Source organism: Leucopleurus acutus (genome assembly GCF_964270905.1).
Source record: "Leucopleurus acutus genome assembly, chromosome: 1".
NCBI lineage: Eukaryota > Metazoa > Chordata > Mammalia > Artiodactyla > Delphinidae > Leucopleurus > Leucopleurus acutus.
Window position 1 is genome coordinate 173,402,501 of NC_139142.1, and position 27,471 is coordinate 173,429,971.

At 41.4% G+C, this 27,471-nt stretch overlaps 1 protein-coding gene across 3 annotated transcripts in view; it reads left to right on the forward strand.

Annotated features, from left to right (window-relative positions):
- PCSK6 (proprotein convertase subtilisin/kexin type 6) overlaps positions 1-27,471 on the forward strand; it is a 198,256-nt gene that overhangs the window by 65,514 nt on the left and 105,271 nt on the right. For all 3 annotated transcript variants that reach the window (XM_082851525.1, XM_082851527.1, XM_082851526.1), the window contains exon 6: positions 622-710. In XM_082851525.1, the coding sequence (XP_082707651.1) occupies positions 622-710 (89 nt within the window). The remainder of the gene's footprint in view (positions 1-621; positions 711-27,471) is intronic.

Below are 27,471 nucleotides of genomic sequence, written 5' to 3' on the forward strand. Positions count from 1 at the left end.
ATGCAGCATGTTGCGGAACGGGGTCATTACCCGAGGGGAGCGATCTGTTTTTCGGGTGGCCTCTTCCTAGTCTGTCCACCGCCGCTGAGTGTTCCATTTCGAGCTTTCTTCCTCGGCTCCTGCTGCAATGGCCGTGGGAAGGGTGGGGGGGCTGCCCGAGGGGAGCATGGGGTGGGAGGAGGGGGACACAAGAGGACACAGGATCTAGGTTCTCGTGTATTCTTACTTCAGCTCGGCAGCCAGGCAGGCGTCTACGCTGTGTTGTCAGTCGCGGGGACGCAGAGCTTGGGAGGAGGGATGCTGGGGCCCCTGGCGCCGGAGCAGGAGACTCAGCCTGATGCGGGAGCATCGTGTCTGCAGGGCGGCGGGAAGGCCTTGCCAGCCTACGGGGTGCGGGGCGGGGGTGGGGAACGGTCCAGGCCCGTGCAAAAGCCCACTTGATGCCCCTCCCGGAGCAGCCATCAGAGGGCGGGGGGCGATGGGAAGGGATGTGGGGAGAAGGCTTCAGCATCCTCCCCGGGCTTAGGGATAATGACTCTTCTTGCAGGAGAGCTGAGCAGGGCACTGAACCCACTGCAAGGTGCTGGCGGAGTCCTAACTTCGTTTTTTCCTTTGCCTCAGACACGGTACTCGCTGTGCGGGAGAGGTCGCCGCTTCAGCCAACAACTCTTACTGCATCGTGGGCATCGCGTACAATGCAAAAATCGGAGGTAAGGCCCAGGAGTGTGCTGCCCGGGGGCTCGGGCCTGGGGCAGGGGTACTGGACGTGTCCCTCCTGCGAGTCTCAGCAGTGGCACTTCCGTTGGCCTCGGTGGCCGAGTCGGACCCTGGGCCTGACCTCACGCTGCCAGGGTCCTGGAGGCAGCGGTGTTGCTCACTGGTTTGCCTGAAAAGCCTCCGCGGGTCCTGTGGGTCCGGCTGCTGACTAACCGCTGTCAAGCAGACCAGTCCTAATAGGCCGCGTGGGTCCCCTCCTACTGCCCATCCTGCCCTCCCTCTGACTCTCCCAGCAGGGTTTACGGTTTTCACTTGGGACAAAGGCCTTTCCTTGGCCCCAACTCCCGCTCGAGCATCCTGGCCCACTGCTCCTGCCCTGTCCCTCGGCTTTAGCCAGAGGACATTTGTCATAGTGTCCCCCGGAGATGCCTGGTCTCCCCTGTTTATGACGGGCTGGTAACATTTGCCTCACCCCAAAAACCTCTCCCCGCTGCTCTGTTCTGCTCAGTCCACCCATGACTTAACAGCCTCTCACGCCCTCTCTGCTCCACGGAGTGCTCCCCAAATCCAGGTGTCCCCCGTCGTCTTGTTTACTGAGGGAGGTCAGCCTTCCAGGTCCCTTTAAGGAGCACGCCTGACCCTGGGTGTCTTTGGCTCTGTTGTTTGGTTTCTCCATTTGTGAGTCAAGCTTCTTTTGTTAGGATGGGGCTTTAGAGCAGAGTCACACGTCTTCCATGCCCCCCGCCCCTGCCCCTGCCCCCGCCCCCGCCCCCTGAGCCTGGCAGATTGACAACTCAGACTGGCAGACAGTAAGTCAGTAAGTCCTCTGCAGTGCCTGGTAGGTGCGCATCACTGAGCTGGCACTGAGCAGGTGTGACCGGGGCAATGAATTGTCCTCGACCGTCCACTTGGCCTTGGGGCACTGGCTCTCGGTTTGGAGGTGCTCACACGCACGCTGATGGCCATGCTGGGATGCCTTCCTGGGGTGTGGCCTTCTCTGCTGCTTTGCCTTTGTGGAGGTGGTTTAGCTCCCTCAGCTCTACTACGAGCAGCACAAGGTGGAGAACTCTGGGTCACGAGTCTTTGGGGAATTTCTTGAGTTTTGAAAATAGGGTCCCCAGCTTTCACTTATTTAGGACCCTCTGCCTGCTGTTTCCCTTGGAAACCTTTGAAGTGGCTGGGATTTAACCAGCCATCATTAACCACCAAGGGCGTGTCCTGCAGAACAGATCAGGAGACTGTCACCTGGCCTCACTCCTTCATGGATAGTTCTTTTACGTTGAGATGTGTAAGTTCTCCTTGGAGCTCTTGATGAGTGAAGAGCCTCGAGAAGTCTCCCTGGCTGACCTGGGTACCAGTTCCATTCCCACCACCCACTGGCTCTGTGTCCTTGGACAACGGGTATAAACTGTCTGTGACACGGGGTTGGGTTTGCAATGGAGACGTAGTGTGGGCTTGAGGTTGGCATTGACCCAGGGAACCCGTAACAGCCACGTCTCCAAGGCTGCTGCATACAGCTGTAGCCTCTCAATACAGGCAGCCGCACCTCTTCCTGCCCCTCCCTCCAAGCCCACCTCTGGACAGGGCAGCCTTCAGGCACCTCTAACATAGCTTCTCTCTCCACATGTTGACACAGAGCAGGGAATTTCTCTGAGATGCCCCTGGTGTGACCATGAGCTCTACTTTTTTATACCTTTTTTATTTTTAAAGTTGTTGTTCAAGAGATTAAAATGGATATCCTAATTTATTCCAATCTATGTGGAATTAATATTATACCACTTCATGTATAGTATATAAACCTAAAACATTATTTGAGTTCACACTCACTGTTGTTCTTTATGCCGTTGTTTTTGTGTTTTACTTCATATATTATAAACCCAATGTTTATTCCTATTTAAACAGTTGGCTTTAAAATACTTATGGAAAGAAATATACTTACCTACATGTTTATCAGTCCCAGTGCTCTTCCTTATTTTCTGGCTTCATATTTCTTCTGACTGGCTTCAATTTTTCTTCAGCCTGAGAATTTCTTTTAGTATTTTAGTATTTCTTTACATGTAGGTGTGCTGGCGAGAAGTCATCTCAGCTTTTAGGTGAAATTTATCTAAATTTCATCTTCATTTTTGAAAACAATTTTACTGAACATAGAATTCTAGACTGACGTGTTTTTCTTTCAGCCCTTTAAAGATGCTATTCCATTGTCTCTGGCATCCATTGTTTCTGATGATGAGTCAGTTGTCATACTTACCTTATTGTTGTTCCCCTTTATGTAACGTGATTTGTTCCTCTGGCAACTTTTTTTTTTTTTTCCTATCTGTGCTTTGTCTGTGACTATAATGTCCCTTGGTGTAATTTCTTTCATATTGATCCAGCTTGGGGTTAGCTGTGCTTCCTCCTGGGTTATTATTCTTATTACTTCTTTTCTAAATCAAATTTGGAAAAATTTCTGTCAGTACTTTTTGCAATCCTGTTTCCTCTCTTTTCTCTTTGGGCAGCAATTATACTTGTTAGATTGCTTGATATACCTCACAGGTTGAGGCTGTGTTCATTTTTTAAAATCTTTTTTTATCTGTGTGCTTCAAATTTGATAATTTCTTTTGCACTGTCTTCTTCAGGTTCACTAATCCTTTCTTTTGTTGTGTCCAATCTGTTGTTGATTCCAAATGAATTTTTTTTTCTTTTCTACTCAGATATTGTGCTTTTCTGTTCTGTGATGTCCATTTGGCTTTTTTTTTTTTAATATTTCCAAATCTTTTCTTACATTTCACTTTTCTTCACCCATTATACCTATATATTACTTTGGACTCTTTAACATACTTATGAGTTATTTTACAGTCTTTTATACTAATTCCAATACCGAGGTCATTTGTGGGTATGTTTCTTTTTTTTCTTTTTCCTGTGGAATGCCTTCTTCACTTTTTTTTTTTCATATCTTTGTTGGAATATAATTGCTTTACAGTGTTGTGTTAGTTTCTGCTGTATAACAGAGTGAATCAGCTACATGCATATGTATATCCCTATATCCCCACCCTCTTTTGTCTCCCTCCCACCCTCCTTATCCCACCCCTCTAGGTGGTCACAAAGCACCAAGCTGATCTCCCTGTGTAGGGCAGCTGCTTCCCACTAGCTATCTATTGTATATTTGGTAGTGTATATATGTCAGTGCTACTCTCTCACTTTGTCCCAACTTACCCTTCCCCATTCCCGCGTCCTAAAGTCGATTTTTACATCTGTGTCTTTATTCCTCTTCTGCCCCTAGGTTCATCAGAACCATTTTTTTTTTTAAGATTCCATATATATCTGTTAGCATATGGTATTTGTTTTTCTCTTTCTGACTTACTTCACTCTGTATGACAGACTCTAGGTCCATCCACCTCACTACAAATAACTTAATTTCATTTGTTTTTATGGCTGCGTATTATTCCATTGTATATGTGTGCCACATCTTTATCCATTCATCTGTCGATGGACACTTAGGTTGCTTCCATGTCCTGACTGTTGTAAATAGTGCTGCAGTGACCATTGTGGTACATGACTCTTTCTGAATTATGGTTTTCTCAAGGTATATGCCCAGTGGTGGGATTGCTGTATCGTATGGTAGTTCTATTTTTAGTTTTTAAGGAACCTCCATACTGTTCTCCATAGTGGCTTTATCAATTTACATTGCCACCAACAGTGCAAGAGGTTCCCTTTTCTCTGCACTCTGACCAACATTTATTGTTTGTAGATTTTTTGACGATGGCCATTCTGACCGGTGTGAGGTGATACCTCATTGTAGTTTTGATTTGCATTTCTCTAATGATTAGTGATGTTGAGCATCTTTTCATGTGTTTGTTGGCAGTCTGTATATCTTCTTTGGAGAAATGTCTGTTTAGGCCTTCTGCCCATATTTGGATTGGGTTGTTTGTTTTTTTGATATTGAGCTGCATGAGCTGCTTGTATATTTTGGAGATTAATCTTTTGTCAGTTGCTTCATTTGCAAATATTTTCTCCCATTCTGAGGGTTGTCTTTTCGTCTTGTTTATGTTTTCCTTTGCTGTGCAAAAGCTTCTAAGTTTCACTAGGTCCCATTTGTTTATTTTTGTTTTTATTTCATTTCTGTAGGAGGTGGGTCAAAAAGGATCTTGCTGTGATTTATGTCATAGAGTGTTCTGCCTATGTTTTCCTCTAAGAGTTTTATACTGTCTGGCCTTACATTTAGGTGTCGAATCCATTTTGAGTTTATTTTTGTGTATGGTGTTAGGAAGTGTTCTAATTTCATTCTTTTACATGTAGCTGTCCAGTTTTCCCAGAACCACTTATTGAAGAGGCTGTCTTTTCTCCATTGTATACTCTTGCCCCCTTTATCAAAGATAAGGCGACCATATGTGCATGGGATTATCTCTGGGCTTTCTATCCTGTTCCATTGATCTATATTTCTTCTTTTGTGCCAGTACCATACTGTCTTGTTTATTGTAGCTTTGTAGTATAGTCTGAAGTCTGGGAGCCTGATTCCTCCAGCTCCGTTTTTCTTTCTCAGGATTGTTTTGGCTATTCGGGGTCTTTTGTGTTTCCATACAAATCGTGAAATTTTCTGTTCTAGTTCTGTGAAAAATGCCATTGTTAGTTTGATAGGGATTGCACTGAATCTGTAGATTGCTGTGGGTAGTATAGTCCTTTTCACAATGTTGATTCTTCCAATCCAAGAACATGATATATCTCTCCATCTGTCTGTGTCATCTTTAATTTCTTTCATCCGTGTCTTATAGTTTTCTGCATACAGGTCTTTTGTCTCCCTAGGTAGGTTTATTCCTAGGTATTTTATTCTTTTTGTTGCAGTGGTAAATGGGAGTGTTTCCTTAATCTCTTTCAGATTTTTCATCCTTAGTGTATAGGAATGCCAGAGATTTCTGTGCATTAATTTTGTATCCTGCTACTTTACCAAATTCATTGATCAGCTCTAGTAGTTTTCTGGTAGCATCTTTAGGATTCTCTATGTATACTATCATGTCATCTGCAACAGGGACAGTTTTACTTCTTCTTTTCTGATTTGGATTCCTTTTATTTCTATTTATTCTCTGATTACTGTGGCTAAAACTTCCAAAACTATGTTGAATAACAGTGGTGAGAGTGGACAACCTTGTCTTATTCCTGATTTTAGAGGAAATGGTTTCAGTTTTTCACCATTGAGAATGATGTTGGCTGTGGGTTTGTTATATATGGCCTTTATTATGTTGAGGTAGGTTCTCTCTCTGCCTACTTTCTGGAGAGTTTTTATCATAAATGGGTGTTGAATTTTGTCAAAAGCTTTTTCTGCATCTATTGAGATGATCATATGGTTTTTCTCCTTCAATTTGTTAATATGGTTTATCACATTGATTGATTTGCGTATATTGAATAATCCTTTCATTCCTGAGATAAACCCCACTTGATCATGGTGTATGATCCTTTTAATGTGCTGTTGGATTCTGTTTGCTAGTATTTTGTTGAGGATTTTTGCATCTATGTTCATCAGTGATACTGGCCTGTAGTTTTCTTTCTATGTGGCATCCTTGTCTGGTTTTGGTATCAGGGTGAGGGTGGCCTCATAGAATGAGTTTGGGCATGTTCCTCCCTCTGCTATATTTTGGAAGAGTTTGAGAAGGATAGGTGTTTGCTCTTCTCTAAATGTTTGATAGAATTTGCCTGTGAAGCTATGTGGTCCTGGGCTTTGGTTTGTTGGAAGATTTTTAATCACAGTTTCAGTTTCAGTGCTTGTGATTGGTCTGTTTATATTTTCTATTTCTTCCTGGTTCACTCTGGAAGGCTGTGCTTTTTTAAGAATTTGTCCATTTCTTCCAGGTTGTCCATAATATTGGCATATAGTTGCTTCTAGTAATCCCTCATGATCCTTCGTACTTCTGCAGTGTCAGTTGTTACTTCTCCTTTTTCATTTCTAATTCTGCTGATTTGAGTCTTCTCCCTTTTTTTCTTGATGAGTCTGGCTAATGGTTTATCAATTTTGTTTATCTTCTCAAAGAACCAGCTTTTAGTTTTATTGATCTTTGCTATTGTTTCCTCCATTTCTTTTTCATTTATTTCTGATCTGATCTTTATGATTTCTTTCCTTCTGCTAACTTTGGGGGTGTTTTTGTTCCTCTTTCTCTAATTGCTTTAGGTGTAAGGTTAGGTTGTTTATTTGAGATGTGTCTTGTTTCTTAGGTAGGATTGTATTGCTACAAGCTTCCCTCTTAGAACTGCTTTTGCTGCATCCCATAGGTTTGGGGTCGTTGTGTTTTTATTGCCATTTATTTCTAGGTATTTTTTGATTTCCTCTTTGATTTCTTCAGTGATTTCTTAGTTATTTAGTAGTGTATTGTTTAGCTTCCATGTGTTTGTATTTTTTACAGATTTTTTCCTGTAATTGGTATCTAGTCTCATAGCACTGTGGTTGGAAAAGATACTTGATACGATTTCAGTTTTCTTAAATTTACCAAGGCTTGATTTGTGACCCAAAATATGATCTATCCTGGAGAATGTTCCATGAGCACTTGAGAAGAAAATGCATTCTGTTGTTTTTGGATGGAATGTCCTATAAATATCATTTAAGTCCATCTTGTTTAATGTATCATTTAAGCTTGTGTTTCTTATTTATTTTCATTTTGGTTCATCTGTCCATGGGTGAAAGTGGGGTGTTAAAGTCCCCTACTATGATTATGTTACTGTTGGTTTCCCCTTTTATGGCTGTTAGCATTTGCCTTATGTATTGAGGTGCTCCTATGTTGAGTGCATAAATATTTACGATTGTTATATCTTCTTCTTGGATTGATCCCTTGATCATTTTGTAGTGTCCTTCTGTGTCTCTTGTAATAGTCTTTATTTTAAAGTCTATCTTGTCTAATATGAGAATTGCTACTCCAGCTTTCTTTTGATTTCCATTTGCATAGAATATCTTTGTCCATCCCCTTACTTTCAGTCTGTATGTGTCCCTAGGTCTGAAGTGGGTCTGTTGTAGACAACATATGTATGGGTCTTGTGTTTATATTTATTCAGCCAGTGTATGTCATTTGGTTGGAGCATTTAATAATTACCTTACGTTTAAGGTAATTATTGATATTTGTGTTCCTATTACCATTTTCTTAATTGTGTTGGGTTTGTTTTTGTAGGTCTTTTCCTTCTCTTGTGTTTCCTGCCTAGAGAAGTTCCTTTAGCATTTGTTGTAAAGCTGGTTTGGTGGTGCTGAATTCTCTTAACTTTTGCGTATCTGTAAAGGTTTCAATTTCTCCATCGATGTGAATCAGATCCTTGCTGGGTAGAGTAATCTTGGTTGTTGGTTTTTCCCTTTCATCACTTTAAACGTGTCCTGCCACTCCCTTGTGGCTTGCAGAGTTTCTGCTGAAAGATCAGCTGTTAACATTATGGAGATTCCCTTGTATGTTATTTGTTGTTTTTCCCTTGCTGCTTTTAATATTTTTTCTTTGAATTTAATTTTTGATAGTTCGATTAATATGTGTCTTGGCATGTTTGTCTTTGGGTTTACCCTGTATGGTACTCTCTGTGCTTTCTGGACCTGACTATTTCCCATGTTAGGGAAGTTTTCAGCTATAATCTCTTCAAATATTTTCTCAGCCCCTTTCTTTTTCTCTTCTTCTTCTGGTACCTCTATAATTCGAATGTTGGTGCGTTTAATGTTGTCCCAGAGTTCTGAGACTGTCCTCAATTCTTTTCATTCTTTTTTCTTTATTCTGCTCCCTGGCAGTTATTTTCAGCATTTTATCTTCCAGCTCACTTATCCGTTCTTCTGCCTCAGTTATTCTGTTACTGTTTCCTTCTAGAGTATTTTTAATTTCAGTAATTGTGTTGTTCATCATTGTTTGTTTGCTCTTTAGTTCTTCCTGATCCTTGTTAAGTGTTTCTTGTATTTTCTCCATTCTGTTTCCAAGATTTTGGATCACATTTACTGTCATTACTCTGAATTCTTTTTCAGGTAGGTTGCCTATTTCATCTTCACTTATTTGGTCTTGTAGGTTTTTACCTTGCTCCTTCATCTGTAACATATTTTTTTGTCGCTTCATTTTTTTTTTTTTTTTGATGGGTGGTGCTGTATTCCTGTCTTACTGGTTGTTTGGCCTGAGACGTCCAGCACTGGAGTTTGCAGGCAGTTAGATAGAGCTGGGTCTTGGTGCTGAGATGAGGACCTTTGGGAGGCTGTACTCCAATTGATATTCCTTGGGGTCTGAGGTTCTCTGTTAGTCCAGTGGTTTGGACTCAGAGCTCACACCACAGGTGTTCAGGCCTAACTTCCGGTCTGGGAACCAAGATCTGGCAAGCTTCATGGCACGTTAAAAAAAAAAAAAAAAAAAGGAGGAAAGAAAGGAGCAGTACAATCTCAACAATAAAAAACAGTGGCGCAGTGGTTGAGAGTCCACCGCTGATGTAGGGGACACGGGTTCGTGCCCGGGTCCGGGAAGATCCCACATGCCGTGGAGCGGCTAGGCCCGTGAGCCACGGCCACTGAGCCTGCGTGTCCGGAGCCTGTGCTCCGCAACGGGAGAGGCCACAATAGTGAGAGGCCCGTGTACCGCAAAAAAAAAAATAAAAAAAAATTAGGATAAAAAATATATTAGGAAAAATAAAACTATAATTGAAACAGCTGCAACAAAGTGAAATAAAACCACAGCAGAAAAAAGAAAAAAAAAAGGGTGGGTGGGGGCAAAAAGCCAAAAGGAGAGATCACTAACAAAGTATAAAGAGTAAAATAAAATTAGAAGAATAAAAGATTTATTAGGAAAAATAAAAATATAAAAGAATCAACAACAGTGAATCAACAAGGTAAAACAGAATCCCAGTGTAAAAGAGGAAAAAAGAAAAAAAAAAAAGCCTTGGCTATGGGGGTGTTTAGGCGGGGGTGGGGGTGGGGGTGGGGGTGGAACTTAGGCAGGGGTGGGGTTTAGGGTGGGGCAGGACCTAGGCGGGTGGGAGGGGTGATGATTGAGCGTGGGGCGGGGCCTCTGCTTAGGACCTGAGTGAAAGGGGAGAGGCAGCAAGTCGAAAGGAGGGCCTGTGAAGTGTAGGGTTCCAGAGTTTGGAGGTAGGGCCCTGAGTGAGGGTTTGTGGGTGGAGTTTAGGCCCAGCACGTTGGAGGGGGTCTCAGAGGGCGTCTCCGAGTGTAGAGGTAGGGGCCTGGGTGGGGGTGTAGGGACGGGGCTTGGGCTCTGCATGGCAGGAGGGAGGCCCTGAGCGCAGAGGATTAGGCCCGGGAGCCCAGCAGGTTCCTGGTGCCTAAGTGGACGGGGAAAGCATTGGCCGCGTTCCCTTCCGTTCCTTCACGCCCCTCCCCCACCATCTCCCCCAGGGTCTGCCCCCTCACCGCGGGACCCCTAACCATGGGTGGGTCCCGCTGGGTGTAGGAGCTCTTCCCCTCCCCCAGCCACTGCTCAGGGGTGCCGGTCCCGGAGGTCTGGCCTTTACTTTTGCTCCCCCTTCCCTCCCTCCCACTCCCTCAGGACCCACGTGGCTGGAGGGGGCCTAGGTGGGCAGAGGATCAGGCCCAGGATTTCAGCAGGCTCCCGGGAGCCCAAGTGGGCAGGGGAAACCTGGCCACGCTTTCTTTTGTTCCTCTGCCCTCCCCGTGGTTCCCTAATTTCCCCCTTCGGGCGTGGGATCTCTTCCCCTCCCCCAGCCACCCCTCAGGGGCACCAGTCCCGTCCTGCCTCCACTTCACCTCCCCCTTCACTCCCCTCACGTCCCATGTCCTACCCGGTCGCTGGGGGTTCCTCCCGTCCCCTTAGATGTCCGTGGTCCCCCATGGGTGCCTGGTAGGTGCCCTAGTTGTGCGGAGCCACTAATTCCACATCCTTCTAGTACGCCATCTTGACTCCGCCCCGTTTCTTTTTTTAAAAATTGAAGTATAGTTGGTTTTCAGGTGAACAGCAAAGTGATTCATATGTGTGTGTATTTATACTCAAACATATACATATACATCTTTTTCAGATTATTTTCCATTACAGGTTATTACAAAATATTGAATATAGTTCCCTGTGCTATACAGTAGGTCTTTGTTGTTTATATATTTTATATATAGTATGTACCTGTTAATCCCAAATTTCCAATTTTAAGTCAAAGACAAATATCATATATAACTTATATGTGGAATTTTTAAAAATATGATAAAAATGAACTTACTATCAAAACAGAAATATACTCACAGACATAGAAAACAAACTTATGGATACCAAAGGTGCGGGGAGGGATAAATAGGGAATGTGGGTATGTTTTCAATCATTGATATTTCTTTTTACAACGTGCACATTTGCGCATGTCAAGTAATTTTTTATTGTACACCGGACATTGTTATGCTACATTGTGGGGACTCTTGATCCTATTATCCTTGAATACTGTTGAGTTTTGTTCTTGCAGTCAGTTCAGTTTGAACTTATGGAGGCTTGATTTTTCCTTTTTTTTTTTTTTTTTTAACATCTTTATTGGGGTATAATTGCTTTACAATGGTGTGTTAGTTTCTGCTTTATAACAAAGTGAATCAGTCATACATAAACATATGTTCCCATATGTCTTCCCTGTTGCGTCTGCCTCCCTCCCACCCTCCCTATCCCACCCCTCCAGGCTGTCACAAAGCACCGAGTCAATATCCCTGTGCCATGTGGCTGCTTCCCACTATCAATCTACCTTACTACGTTTGTTAGTGTGTATATGCCCATGACTCTCTCTCGCCCTGTCACAGCTCACCCTTCCCCCTCCCCATAACCTCAAGTCCGTTCTCTAGGAGGTCTGCATCTTTATTCCTGCTTTACCCCTAGGTTCTTCATGACATTTTTTTTCTTAAATTCCATATATATGTGTTAGCATACGGTATTTGTCTTTTTCTTTCTGACTTACTTCACTCTGTATGACAGACTCTAGGTCTATCCACCTCATTACAAATAGCTCAATTTCATTTCTTTTTATGGCTGAGTAATATTCCATTGTATATATGTGCCACATCTTCTTTATCCATTCATCCGATGACGGGCACTTAGGTTGTTTCCATCTCCGGGCTATTGTAAATAGAGCTGCAATGAACATTTTGGTACATGACTCTTTTTGAATTTTGGTTTTCTCAGGGTATATGCCCAGTAGTGGGATTGCTGGGTCATATGGTAGTTCTATTTGTAGTTTTTTAAGGAACTTCCATACTGTTCTCCATAGTGGCTGAACCAATTCACATTCCCACCAGCAGTGCAAGAGTGTTCCCTTTTCTCCACACCCTCTCCAGCATTTATTGTTTCTAGATTTTTTGATGATGGCCATTCTGACTGGTGTGAGATGATATCTCATTGTAGTTTTGATTTGCATTTCTCTAATGATTAATGATGTTGAGCATTCTTTCATGTGTTTGTTGGCAGTCTGTATATCTTCTTTGGAGAAATGTCTATTTAGGTCTTCTGCCCATTTTTGGATTGGGTTGTTTGTTTTCTTGTTATTGAGCTGCATGAGCTGCTTGTAAATTTTGGAGATTAATCCTTTGTCGGTTGCTTCATTTGCAAATATTTTCTCCCATTCTGAGGGTTGTCTTTTGGTCCTGTTTATGGTTTCCTTTGCTGTGCAAAAGCTTTGAAGTTTCATTAGGTCCCATTTGTTTATTTTTGTTTTTATTTCCATTACTCTAGGAGGTGGGTCAGAAAGGATCTTGCTGTGATTTATGTCATAGAGTGTTCTGCCTATGTTTTCCTCTAAGAGTTTGATAGTTTCTGGCCTTACATTTAGGTCTTTAATCCATTTTGAGCTTATTTTTGTGTATGGTGTTAGGGAGTGATCTAATCTCATACTTTTACATGTACCTGTCCAGTTTTCCCAGCACCACTTATTGAAGAGGCTGTCCTTTCTCCATTGTACATTACTGCCACCTTTATCAAAGATAAGGTGTCCATATGTGCATGGGTTTATCTCTGGGCTTTCTATCCTGTTCCATTGATCTATCTTTCTGTTTTTGTGCCAGTACCATACCGTCTTGATAACTGTAGCTTTGTAGTATAGTCTGAAGTCAGGGAGCCTGATTCCTCCAGTTCCTTCTTTCGTTCTCAAGATTGCTTTGGCTATTCAGGGTCTTTTGTGTTTCCATACAAATTGTGAAATTTTTTGTTCTAGTTCTGTGAAAAATGCCAGTGGTAGTTTGATAGGGATTGCATTGAATCTATAGATTGCTTTGGGTAGTAGAGTCATTTTCACAATGTTGATTCTTCCAATCCAAGAACATGGTATATCTCTCCATCTATTTGTATCATCTTTAATTTCTTTCATCAGTGTCTTATAATTTTCTGCATACAGGTCTTTTGTCTCCTTAGGTAGGTTTATTCCTAGATATTTTATTCTTTTTGTTGCAATGGTAAATGGGAGTGTTTTCTTGATTTCACTTTCAGATTTTTCATCATTAGTATATAGGAATACCAGAGATTTCTGTGCATTAATTTTGTATCCTGCCACTTTACCAAATTCATTGATTAGCTCTAGTAGTTTTCTGGTAGCATCTTTAGGGTTCTCTATGTATAGGATCATGTCATCTGCAAACAGTGACAGCTTTACTTCTTCTTTTCCGATTTGGATTCCTTTTATTTCCTTTTCTTCTCTGATTGCTGTGGCTAAAACTTCCAAAACTATGTTGAATAATAGTGGTGAGAGTGGGCAACCTTGTCTTTTTCCTGATCTTAGTGGAAATGCTTTCAGTTTTTCACCATTGAGGATGATGTTTGCTGTGGGCTTGTCATATATGGCCTTTATTATGTTGAGGAAAGTTCCCTCTATGCCTACTTTCTGCAGGGTTTTTATCATAAATGGGTGTTGAATTTTGTCAAAAGCTTTCTCTGCATCTATTGAGATGATCATATGGTTTTTCTCCTTCAATTTGTTAATATGGTTTATCACATTGATAGATTTGCGTATATTGAAGAATCCTTGCATTCCTGGAATAAACCCCACTTGATCATGGTGTATGATCCTTTTAATGTGCTGTTGGATTCTGTTTGCTAGTATTTTGTTGAGGATTTTTTCATCTATGTTCATCAGTGATATTGGCCTGTAGTTTTCTTTCTTTGTGACATCCTTGTCTGGTTTTGGTATCAAGGTGATGGTGGCCTCGTAGAAGGAGTTTGGGAGTGGTCCTCCCTCTGCTATATTTTGGAAGAGTTTGAGAAGGATAGGTGTTAGCTCTTCTCTAAATGTTTGATAGAATTCGCCTGTGAAGCCATCTGGTCCTGGGCTTCTCTTTGTTGGAAGGTTTTTAATCACAGTTTCAATTTCAGTGCTTGTGATTGGTCTGTTCATATTTTCTATTTCTTCCTGATTCAGTCTTGGCAGGTTGTGCATTTCTAAGAATTTGTCCATTTCTTCCAGATTGTCCATTTTATTGACATAGAGTTGCTTGTAGTAATCTCTCATGATCTCTTTTATCTCTGCAGTGTCAGTTGTTACCTCTCCTTTTTCATTTCTAATTCTATTGATTTGAGTCTTCTCCCTTTTTTTCTTGATGAGTCTGGCTAGTGGTTTATCTATTTTGTTTATCTTCTCAAAGAACCAGCTTTTAGTTTTATTGATCTTTGCTATTGTTTCCTTCATTTCTTTTTCATTTATTTCTGATCTGATCTTTATGATTTCTTTCCTTCTGCTAGCTTTGGGGTTTTTTTTGTTCTTCTTTCTCTAATTGCTTGAGGTGCAAGGTTAGGTTGTTTATTCGAGATGTTTCCTGCTTCTTAAGGTGGGCTTGTATTGCTATAAACTTCCCCCTTAGAACTGCTTTTGCTGCATCCCACAGGTTTTGGGTCGTTGTGTCTCCATTGTCATTTGTTTCTAGGTATTTTTTGATTTCCTCTTTGATTTCTTCAGTGATATCTTCATTATTAAGTAGTGTATTGTTTAGCCTCCATGTGTTTGTATTTTTTACAGATCTTTTCCTGTAATTGATATCTAGTCTCATGGCGTTGTGGTCAGAAAAGATACTTGATACAATTTCAATTTTCTTAAATTTACCAAGGCTTGATTTGTGACCTAAGATATGATCTATTCTGGAGAATGTTCCATGAGCACTTGAGAAAAATGTGTATTCTGTTGTTTTTGGATGGAGTGTCCTATAAATATCAATTAAGTCCATCTTGTTTAATGTATCATTTAAAGCTTGTGTTTCCTTATTTATTTTCATTTTGGATGATCTGTCCATGGGTGAAAGTGGGGTGTTTAAGTCCCCTACTATGAATGTGTTACTGTCGATTTCCCCTTTTATGGCTGTTAGTATTTGCCTTATGTATTGAGGTGCTCCTATGTTGGGTGCATAAATATTTACAATTGTTATATCTTCTTCTTGGATCGATCCCTTGATCATTATGTAGTGTCCTTCTTTGTCTCTTTTAATAGTCCTTATTTTAAAGTCTATTTTGTCTGATATGAGAATTGCTACTCCAGCTTTCTTTTGGCTTCCATTTGCATGGAATATCTTTTTCCATCCCCTTACTTTCAGTCTGTATGTGTCTCTAGGTCTGAAGTGGGTCTCTTGTAGACAGCATATATAAGGGTCTTGTTTTTGTATCCATTCAGCTAATCTGTGTCTTTTGGTGGGAGCATTTAGTCCATTTACATTTAAGGTAATTATCGATATGTATGTTCCTATTCCCATTTTCTAAATTGTTTTGGGTTCGTTATTATAGGTCTTTTCCTTCTCTTGTGTTTCTTGCCTAGAAAAGATCCTTTAGCATTTGTTGTAAAGCTGGTTTGGTGGTGCTGAACTCTCTCAGCTTTTGCTTGTCTGTAAAGGTTTTAATTTCTCCATCAAATCTGAATGAGATCCTTGCTGGGTAGAGTAGTCTTGGCTGCATGTTTTTCTCCTTCATCACTTTCAGTATGTCCTGCCACTCCCTTCTGGCTTGTAGGGTTTCTGCTGAGAGATCAGCTGTTAACCTTATGGGGATTCCCTTATGTGTTATTTGTTGTTTTTCCCTTGCTGCTTTTAATATGCTTTCTTTGTATTTAATTTTTGACAGTTTGATTAATATGTGTCTTGGCGTATTTCTCCTTGTATTTATCTTGTATGGGACTCTCTGTGCTTCCTGGACTTGATTAACTATTTCCTTTCCCATGTTAGGGAAGTTTTCAACTATAATCTCTTCAAATATTTTCTCAGTCCCTTTCTTTTTCTCTTCTTCTCCTGGAACCCCTATAATTCGAATGTTGGTGCGTTTAATGTTGTCCCAGAGGTCTCTGAGACTGTCCTCAGTTCTTTTCATTCTTTTTTCTTTATTCTGCTCTGCAGTAGTTATTTCCACTATTTTATCTTCCAGGTCACTTATCCGTTCTTCTGCCTCAGTTATTCTGCTATTGATCCCATCTAGAGTACTTTTAATTTCATTTATTGTGTTGTTCATCGTTGCTTGTTTCATCTTTAGTTCTTCTAGGTCCTTGTTAACTGATTCTTGCATTTTGTCCAATCTATTGTCCATTCTATCTCCAAGATTTCGGATCAACCTTACTATCATTATTCTGAATTCTCTTTCAGGTAGACTGCCTATTTCCTCTTCATTTGTTAGGTCTGGTGCATTTTTATCTTGCTCCTTTATCTGCTGTGTGTTTTTCTGTCTTCTCATTTTGCTTATCTTACTGTGTTTGGGGTCTCCTTTTTGCAGGCTGCAGGTTCATAGTTCCTCCTGTTTTTGATGTCTGTCTCCAGTGGCTAAGGTTGGTTCAGTGGGTTGTGTAGGCTTCCTGGTGGAGGGGACTAGTGCCTGTGTTGTGGTGGATGAGGCTGGATCTTGTCTCTCTAGTGGGCAGGTTCACGTCTGGTGGTGTGTTTGGGGGTGTCTGTGGCCTTATTATGATTTTAGGCAGCCTCTCTGCTAATGGGTGGGGTTGTGTTCCTGTTTTGCTAGTTGTTTGGCATAGGTTTTCCAGCACTGTGGCTTGCTGGTCGTTGAGTGAAGCTGGGTGCTGATGTTAAGATGGAGGTCTCTGGGAGATTTTCGCCGTTTGATATTATGTGGAGCTGGGAGGTCTCTTGTTGATCAGTGTCCTGAAGTTGGCTCTCCTACCTCAGAGGCAGAGCCCTGCCTCCTGGCTGGAGCACCAAAAGCTTTTCATCCACACGGCTCAGGATAAAAGGGAGAAAAAGTAGAGGGAATTAGTAGAAGTATGAGGAAAGAAAGAAGGAAAGGAGGGTAGGAAGGAAGGAAGAAAGAAAGAAAGAAGCAAAGAAGGAAAGAAGGCAAGAAGGAAAGAAAGGAGGGAGGGAGGGAGAGAGGAAGGAAGGAGGGAGGGAAAGAAGGAAAAAAGACAGAAAGAAAGAAGATACAGTAAAAATAAAATAAAGTATAATAAAGTTATTGAATTAAAAAATTCTTATTTAGAAAAAAAAAAAGGGACGGAAAGAACCTTAGGACAAATGTTGGAAGCAAAGCTGTACAGACAAAATCTTACACAGAAGCATACACATACACCCTCACTAAAAGAGGTAAATGGGGAAAAATCCTAAATCTTGCTGTCAGAGACCACCTCCTCAATTTGGGATGATTCGTTGTCTAAAGGAGGGAAGGAAGGACGGAAAGAAAGAAAGAAAGAACGAAGGTAAAGTATAATATTGTTATTAAAATTAATTATTAAGAAAAAAAAATTTTTAAAACACATGGACGGATAGAACCCTAGGACAAATGGTGGAAGCAAGACTATACAGACAAGATCTCACACAGAAGCACACACATACACATTCACAAAAAGAGGAAAAGGGAAAAAAATCATAGATCTTGCTCCCAAAGTCCACTTCCTTAATTTGGGATGATTGGTTGTCTATTCAGGTATTCCATAGATGCAGGGTATATCAAGTTGATTGTGGAGCTTTAATCCGTTGCTTCTGAGGCTGCTGGGAGAGATTTCCCTTTCTCTTCTTTGTTCTCACAGCTCTCAGGGCTCAGCTTTGGATTTGGCCCTGCCACTGCGTGTAGATCGCTGGAGGGCGTCTGTTTTTTGCTCAGACAGGATGGGGTTAAAAGAGCCGCTGATTGGGGGCTCTGGCGCACTCAGGCCGGCGGGGACGGAGGGGCACAGAGTGCGGGGCGGGCCTGCGGTGGCAAAGGCCGGCGTGACTTTGCACCAGCCTGAGGCGCGCTGTGCGCTGTCCCGGGGAAGTTGTCCCTGGATCCCGGGAACCTGGCAGTGGCGGGCTGCACAGGCTCCGCGGAAGAGGGGTGTGGAGAGTGACCTGTGCTCGCACACAGGCCCCTCGGTGGCGGCAGCAGCAGCCTTAACGTCTCCCGCCCGCCTCTGGGGTCCGCGCTTTTAGCCGCGGCTTGCGCCCGTCTCTGGATTCCGCGCTTTCAGCCGCGGCTCGCGCCCATCTCTGGATTCAGCGCTTTCAGCCGCGGCTCGCGCCGGTCTCTGGATTCCGCGCTTTCAGCCGCGGCTCGCGCCCATCTCTGGATTCAGCGCTTTCAGCCGCGGCTCGCGCCCGTCTCTGGATTCCGCGCTTTCAGCCGCGGCTCGCGCCCGTCTCTGGATTCCGCGCTTTCAGCCGCGGCTCGCGCCCGTCTCTGGGGTCCGCGCTTTCAGCCGCGGCTCGCGCCCGTCTCTGGGGTTCGCGCTTTTAGCCGCGGCTCGCGCCCGTCTCTGGAGTTCCTTTAAGCAGCGTTCTTAAACCCCTCTCCTCACGCCCCAGGAAACAAAGAGGGAAGGAAAAGTCTCCTGCCTCTTTGGCAGGTGCAGGCTTTTCCCCCGGACTCCCTCCCGGCTAGCTGTGGTGCACTAACCCCTTCAGGCTATGTTCAAGCCGCCAACCCCAGTCCTCTCCCTGCGCTCCGGCCTCAGCTCGCAGCCTCGCCCGCCCCGGCGGGTGAGCAGACAAGCCTCTCGGGCTGGTGAGTGCCGGTCGGCACCGATCCTCTGTGCAGGAATCTCCCCGCTTTGCCCTCCGCACCCGTTGCTGTGCTCTCCTCCGCGGCTTCGAAGCTCCCCCCTCCGCCTCCCGCAGTCTCCGCCCGCGAAGGGGCTTCCTAGTGTGTGGAAACTTTTCCTCCTTCACAGCTCCCTCCCACTGGTGCAGGTGCCGTCCCTATCCTTTTGTCTCTGTTTTTTCTTTTGCCCTACCCATGTACGTGGGGAGTTTCTTGCCTTTTGGGAGGTCTGAGGTCTTCTGCCAGCCTTCAGTAGGTGTTCTGTAGGAGTTGTTCCACGTGTAGATGTATTTCTGGTGTATCTGTGGGGAGGAAGGTGATCTCCGCGTCTTACTCTTCCGCCATCTTCCGCCTTCTCCTCCGCCATCTTCCGCCTTCTCCGATTTTTCCTTTTTTTTAGGATTGATCGCTTTCTGATTTGTCCTTAGCCTTAGAGAAAATCCTTTAGCCCAAGCACATAATCTTTACTCTTAGGTAGTGTGACCCTTTTGGTATTTCAGCGGAAAGACTGAAGTGTTTAGCCAACACCTCTAACTTGGCAAGACTCAAACTCCAAATTGACTGCCCTGCAATGGGCAGCAGCTGGAACATCTGCTCACTCACTCATTCAGCCTCCAGCTCTTCCTTTCCTCCTGGACTTCTTAGAGAGTTGCCCAAACGTGTTTAGTCCAGCGGTTAGCTGAGTGTTTGAGGGAAGTGTCAGTATGTCCTCTTCCGTAGCTCTCTCCTTTCTAGGATTTCTCTCGATTTCCACCTGCTCTAACAATCCCAGACTCCATCCCACGACTCCCCAGGAGAATAAGATTGCATTTTTCTGATGGAGTTCTAGCTTCTCTGCATCAAGAGAAATGGGGAGTTCCCTCAGAGGAAAAGTATAAACTCACATCATACCCAGTATTGTTGCTCTTTTAAGAACTGAATTGCCTGCCCCTGCCTTCTTATGGTAGCTTTCCAATGCCCTTAAAAAGGTGGTGTTTTCTTAAATAAGTATTTAGTCCAGGGTTTATAGTTATTACTTTTAGAAGAGTTAGTGTGATAGAAGCTACTCTGCCATTATTGACACTAAAACATGGTTTCTATTTCTGTACCAGTTAGATGGTGTATTAGTTATCTATTGCTGCATGACAGTTACTCAAACAAACATTTGTTATCTAGCACAGATGGTGGCTTAAATGAGTGATTCTGGCTGAGGGTCACTCATGAGTTTGGCTGTGACTGTAGTCTGAAGGCTTGGCTGGGACTGGAGTATCCACTTCCAAGATGGGTCACTTCTTTGTTGTTGGCTAAAGTCCTCAGTTCCTTGTTGGCTGTTGGCAGGAGGCCTTGTTTCCTCAACATGTGTATCTCTTCATGGAGTTCTTAGAGTGTCCCCATGGCATGTAGCCAGCTTCCCTTATTGCAGGTGATTCAAAGAGAGAACCAGGAGGAAGCAGCAATGTTTTTCTTATGACTTAGTCTTAGAAGTAACATACTGTCACTTAGGTCATACTCTATTCTTTAGAAATGAATTCTACATACACTCAAGGGGAGAGAAATTAGGCTGCACCTTTTGAACGGAAAAGTGTCAAAGACTTGTGGTTATGGTTTAAAATCACCACAGATGGGCTCCTAAAAGTTTGACTATATATTTATACAAATGGAGTAATTTTTTCTACCAGATTTCTTTGTAGAATTGCATGTTTCTTACATGTTTTATCACATAAAAATAAATTGAATGAAAGTAGAACTGTCCAAATTATGTATTTAAAATAATATGCTTGCTAGAACATTACTAATAAGTCCAGATAACTCCAAAATATATATAATGCTGTATCAAAGTGCAGAAGAGCACAAGGAATGTAAAATATCATCTGGATCCTGGTGAAAGCAGGAATAACCAGTACTTACTGAGCTCTTGCTAGATCACAAGCACTGATCTAAGGTCTCTGCATGTATTGTCTTATGTAATCTTTACAAAACACTATGTCATTGATGCTACTTTTATCCCCATTTCACAGGTAAGGGCCAGAAAGGTTATGTAACTTTTGCCAAAGATCAAACCAAGCTGACTTCAGTCCCCAGCTCTTAGTTTCTGCTCTTCAACAAAAATCTTTAAACCGTATATACGCAGTGTGGATGGATGGGTGGATGGATAGATGGATGGACAATATTATTTCTTTAACATTTGATCATACTATACAGATGGTTCCTGATATATGATGGTTTGACTTATGATTTTTCAACTTTACTATGGTGTGAAAGTGATACACATTCAGTAGAACCCCTACTTTGCATTTTGAATTTTGCTGCTTTCTTGAGTTAGGGATATGCAGTACAATACTCTCTCATGATGCCCGGCAGTGGCAGCCACAGCTCCTGGTCAGCCACACAGTCACAAGGGCAAACAACTGATAAACCATTCTGTTTTCACTTTCAGTGTAGTATTCAATCAATTACATGAGATATTCAACATTTTATTATAAAATAGGCTTTGTTTTAGATGATTTTGCCCAGCTGTAGGCTAATGTAAGTGTTCTGAGCATGTTTAAGGTAGGCTGGGCTAATATTTTCAACTTATGATTCATTTACCAGGATGTAACCCTATCATAAGTCGAGGAAGATCTGTACTTGTTTTCAGTAAAATATACTAAGTTTAATTTTATGCAAACTTAACACAAGAGAAAGTAAGTCAAACTGAATATTGCCAAACTTCAGATTTAATTCTATGTTTAATTTTATTTGTTTACTGTTTAACTTTATGCTTAATTTATTTGGTTTATGTGAATTTAACAGAAGAAAAAGAAACAAGTTTAAAGGGAAGGAATTGCTGAACTTCACATAAATACTTCCTTATAATGAGATATTTTCTCAAGTATCCCTCTTTTATTGAAAAAAACAAAGCCCCAAGATTGTGACAGTCTTTAAGAGGCCAGGGTTACATTTTTTTGTTGTTGTTACATATTTCCCATATTGAGTAATTAGCATTTACTTCAGTTTGTTCTCACTTCTTCACCCCACACCTCAATATTATTATTTTTTTTAATTTTCTTTTATTATTTTTGGCTGTGTCGGATCTTAGTTGCGGCATGCGGTCTCTTCATTGTGGTGATCAGCCTTCTCTCTGGTTACAGCACTCGGGCTTCTCTCTAGTTGTGTAAATTTTCTCCTCTCTAGTTGTAGTGTGCAGGCTCCAGAGTGCGTGGGCTCTGTAGTTTGTGGCACGTGGGCTCTCATGTTGAGGCGTGGGAGCTCAGTAGTTGCGGTTCGCGGGCTTAGTTGCCCCACGGCGTATGGGATCTTAGTTCCCTGACCAGGGATCAAACCCGCATCCCCTGCATTTTTTTTCTTGCTTCTTTTTTTTTTTAATTGGGGTATAGTTGTTTTACAATGTTGTGTTAGTTACTACTGTACAGTGAAGTGGAGTTCCCTGTGCTATACAGCAGGTTCTCATTAGTTACCTACTTTATACATATTAGTTTATATATGTCAATCCCAATCCCCTGCATTGGAAGGTGGATTCTTTACCACTGGACCACCAGGGAAGTCCCTAGGGTTTTTGTTTATTTTCTTTGATGTTGTTTTTGCATTGTCGGGGTTCAGTATTAACCGTCTGTCACTATGATTCTCACAGTTTTTTAGTCTTGGTCACCACCATCATTTTCAGCACAGTTTTTCCATTCCTGAGTAATTTATTTTGATTCATTTCTTAATTCCCTGGACTTTGCCACCCAGTAACGTTTACAAGAAGGGCCAACAGGTGTTGTTTTCTTTCATCTTTGAGAAGTTCTCAAGGTTGCCTTTATACCTGAATTATATCTTTTATATATTACAGCCTTACAGACCTTGGTAAACATCACCTGTTTGTCTTCTGGATTCATTGTTGCTTGGAAGAGTTTGAAGCCAGCCCAGCTTCTTCCCCCTGTAGGTGATGACTTTTTTGGCTTGGATAGGATTCTTCCTTTACCCTTGAAGTCCGGTAGCTTTGCTGGGCCACCTCTGGCTGAGGATTATTCTATAGCAGCTGTTCTTGGGATTCAGTATCCTTAAAAAGATCTGGGTATTTTAAAATTTTAGGCAAATTTTCTTGTCATGATTTTTGAATATTTTTAGCTATATATGTTCAGTTCTATGCTCCCTGTGTACCACTTATACATATATTGGATCTCTATTTCCTGAATTCTATATCTCTTTCTAAACATATTTAACTTATTTCTTTTCTATTTTATTTTTCCTCAGGCTTGTCCTCTGTGTCTCTGACAGTTTCCCCAGTGCCTTTTTCTCCCTAGAGAAAACCCTAATATGGCTTTCATTTCTAAAAGTCTTTAATTTTTTCCATCTGTTTCTTTCCTGAGGATGAACACACTTTGGGCCTCTTGCTTTTGTCTTGTTATTTCTTCATGGAATCCTTGTATCTCTTTGAGCTCTTGCTTCATAGAGAAATAATTTTTTCTTTAAATTTTGGATATTATGGAGAAATGTTTGTTTATAGTTTTCATCATTTTCTTGCACTTGTTATGCCCCCTTTTTCCTTATTTTTTGCAGCATTGTTGCAGAAGTGTCATGCTAGTCACTTTCTGGTTATGATTAGTGACTGGCTGGAGAGGATTGAGGTCTTTCTTTCTAGGCCAGTAAGATGCTAAAATGTGGGAAGGAAGAGAAGGGGGAGTGAGCTAGGCTGTAGGCACTGTTAACCCAGATCCTTCTCGTCTGCCAGTCCAGTATCTCTGAGAGATCCCCTCCCCTCACCAGTGAATTAGCATTAATTCATTATATGCGGACACAGCAGGGACAGGGGCATATCTGACTGCCACTTTTTCTCCTCCAACAAATCATGCCACAGAAACTGCCTGTTCTTGGAAAGATGATGTGTTTGTGTGATTCCTGGTCAGATATCACTGTTTCTAAAATAATGGGCATTTAGGTGGCTTTTCATTTTTGCTATAAAAGCAATACAGTGTGGCAAAGAAACAAACTCCCCTAGCCACCCATGCCCCAGTCATATGGACCTGAGGTGCATCACTACTTTGTGGAGAAATTATATGCCCTTGGGAATCACAGAGGCATGCGTCATCTTTATTGTTTTCAGAGAGGAGAGTGGATCACTCCTACATGTTTAACTGGAAGTCCCGAAGTTTCATTTCAGAGAAATTTCAATTTTTAAAAAGTTGTAGAGCTGTACGTTGATGATTTTTGCCCTTTTTTCTATACGTAATATTTCAATAAAAATCTGTTTAAAATTTTTATGATGTCACATTTGTTAGTCTTCCTTTATGACTCTTGGGTTTTGGATCTTGCTTAGAAAAACCCAAGATAATAAATCTGTTTTATATTTCATCTAAAAACTTAGCTTTAGAAGAATAGTTCATCTTGAAATCTTCATGGTTTTGCCTTTTCTGTTAAGCTTTTTAATCCGTGTAGAATTTATTTCTGTGAATGTTGTGAAGGGGAAATCTAACTTTATTTTTCTCCAGAATTAATATTTAGTGATCTCTGCATGCCACCTTTATTATATACTAAATTCCCCTATGTGTACCGGCTCCTCCATTATGTTTCATTAGTCTTTTAATCCCTAAATAATACTTCATTTTAAATTATCATGGTTTAAGAAGATTTTTTTGATAACTGATAGGATAAATTTTCTCTTAAGGTTCTTTTTCAAAAATTTCTTGGCTATTCTTGCACATTTTCTCTTTCAGGTGAACTTGAGAATCTACTTATCAAGTTCCATAAAAAATCCTGTTGGGATTTTGATTGGGATTACATGGAAATTATAGATTAATTGGGGGAGAATTGACATCTTTACAGTATTGAGTCTTCCCACCCAGGAACATGGTATGTTTTTATTTATTCAGGTCTTCTTTGACATCATTTAAAATAGTTTTATCACTGTCTTCATATTGATCTTATGCATTTCTTGTTAGGTTTATATCTAGGTTGATTTTTTTTAAATTATATTGCTAATTATTATTGAAATGGATATAGAAAAACTTGATTTTTGTGTGTCGTTTTTTTGTACCTAGCCACCTTAATGAACTCTATTGGTGCTATTATTTTTTATTTTCTTGGCTTTTCTAGACAGGTGTAAATAAAAGCTGTCTGTAGATGGTGGCTTTTATCCCTTTAATATTAATTACTGTCATTTCTTTTTCATGTCTTACTTCAATGTATAGGAACTCCTGATGAATAATTAATAGTGGTTGTCTGTAGGTGTTGTTGTTTTGTTTCTGATGTATACAGGAATGATCCTGTGTTATATATTTGTAGGTGTCTTCTGTAGGTTTCCTGCAGTTACTCTTTATTAAATTAAGGAAATTTTTATATTCCTAGATTTCTAAGAGTTTTGATCAGGAATGAATGTTGAATTTTATTACATGCTTTTAAAAAAAGCATTTATTGAGGGGATTTTATTGTTTTTCAACTTTACTATTTAATCTGTATAAATGTAGTAAATTTCAGTAATAGATTTCCTAACACTGGAAATTTCACCCTTCCATTCTTGGAATGAGTTGTATTTGATTATGAGTATTGTTCTTTTAATACAGTGCTGCATTCAGTTGTTAATATTTTATGCATGGATTTTCCATCTTTATTTATAAGATAGATTGAGCTACAGTTGCTCTTTTTTTTGTGATGTCCCTCACGAGTCTAGGTATCAGAATCAAGCTGGTTTTGTAGAATGAGTTAGGAAGCTTTCTAGCATTTATTGTGTTCTGAAACAGTTTATATACTGTGGACATTGCCTGGTTTTTGAAATGTTGGTAGAACTTATTAATCAGTCTGACCAGACATGGTGACTCTTTAAAGAGCTAGGTCTGTTCAGGCTTTACATTTCTCCTTGAGGGAATTTTAGTAGTTAAATTTTCCTAGAAAATCATCCATTTCTTCAGAATTTCAAATATATGACATACGCATTTTATATCATATTTTCATAATTAAAAAATACATTCTCCATGTTTATAGCTATAGTTGTTCCTAATCTTATTCGTGGCATCTCTCCTTTTTCCCTTGATCAGACTAGTGAAAAATTTGCTATTTCCTATAAAACAGGTTTTTCAGAGAACTAGATTTCTTAAATTTAAATACAATTGACATACAACATTATACTGTTTCAGGTGTACAACATAATGATTTGATATTTGTATACATTGTAAAATGATCTCAATAAGTCTAGTTACCATCTGTCACCCCACAGTGTTATGAACTATTTTTTCTTGTCATTTTAAGATTCATTTTCTTAGCAGTTTCAAATTTGCAGTACAGCATTATTGACTATATTCACCATGCAGTACGTTATATCCCCGTGACTTATTTACTTTATAACCGGAAGTTTGTACCTCTTGATCCCCTTCACCCATTTCCCCCACACCCCAAACCCCTTTCCCTCTGGCAACAACTAGTCTGTTCTCTGTACAGTAGTGCCCCCTAACCATGGTTTCGCTTTCTGTGGTTTCAATTACACGCAGTCAACTGTGGCCTGAAATACAAAGTGGAAAATTACAGAAATAAACAATTCATAAGTTTTAAATTGCACGCCCATCAGAGTAGCATGATGAAATCTCGCGCCAACCCGCTCAGCCCTGCCTGGGACATGAATCATTTCTTTGTCTAGTATATCCCTCCATTAGGCACTTAGTAGTCATCTCAGTTATCAGATGGATGTCGCAGTAACACAGTGCTTGTGTTCAAGTAACCCTTATTTTACTTAATAATGGCCCCAAAGCCCAAGGAATAGTGATGCTGGCAATTCGGATATGCCAAAGAGAAGCTGTAAAGTGCTTCCTTTAAGTGAAAAGGTGAAAGTTCTCGATTTAATAAGGAAACAAAAAAATCATATGCTGAGGTTACTAAGATCTACGGTAAGAACAAATCTTCTGTCCATGTAATTGTGAAGAAGGAAAAGAAATTTGTGCTAGTTTTGCTGTTGAACCTCAAACTGCAAAAGTTATGGCCACAGTGCATGATGAGTGCTTAGTTAAGATGGAAAAGGCATTAAATTTGTACAACAAGATATTTTGAGAGAGAGCAAGAAAGAGACAGACTGCATTCACATAACTTTTTTTTTTTTTTTTGCGGTACGCGGGCCTCTTACTGCTGTGGCCTCTCCCGTTGCGGAGCACAGGCTCCGGATGCGCAGGCTCAGCGGCCATGGCTCACGGGCCCAGCCGCTCTGCAGCATGTGGGATCTTCCCAGACTGGGGCATGAACCCGTGTACCCTGCATCGGCAGGTGGACTCTCAACCACTGCGCCACCAGGGAAGCCCTTCACATAACTTCTATTACAGTATATTGTTGTAATTGTTCTGTTTTATTCTTAATGTTGTTAATCTCTTCCTGTGCCTAATTTATAAGTTAAATTTTGTCGTAGATGTAGGTATGCATGTACAGGAAAATACGTAGTATATATAGGGTTCAGTACTATCCATGGTATCAGACATTCACTTCAAGTCTTGGAATGTATTCCGCATGGGTAAGGGGGGACTGTAGTGTCTGAGAGTTTTGTTTTGGTTTTTAGATTCAGCATATAAGTGAAATCATACAGTATTTTTCTTTCTCTGTCTGGCTTATTTCACTTACATTCAAGGTCCATCCCTGTTGTTGCAAATGGCAAGATTTCATTCTTTTTTTTTTTTTTTTTTTTTTTTTGCGGTACGCGGGGCTCTCACTGTTGTGGCCTCTCCCGTTGCGGAGCACAGGCTCTGGACGCGCAGGCTCAGCGGCCATGGTTCACGGGCCCAGCCGCTCCACGGCATGTGGGATCTTCCCGGACCGGGGCACGAACCCGTGTCGCCTGCATCGGCAGGCAGACTCTCAACCACTGCGCCACAAGGGAAGCCCAGATTTCATTCTTTTTAATGGCTGATTATATGCCGTTGTATATGTGTCTCAGATCTTCTTTATCCAT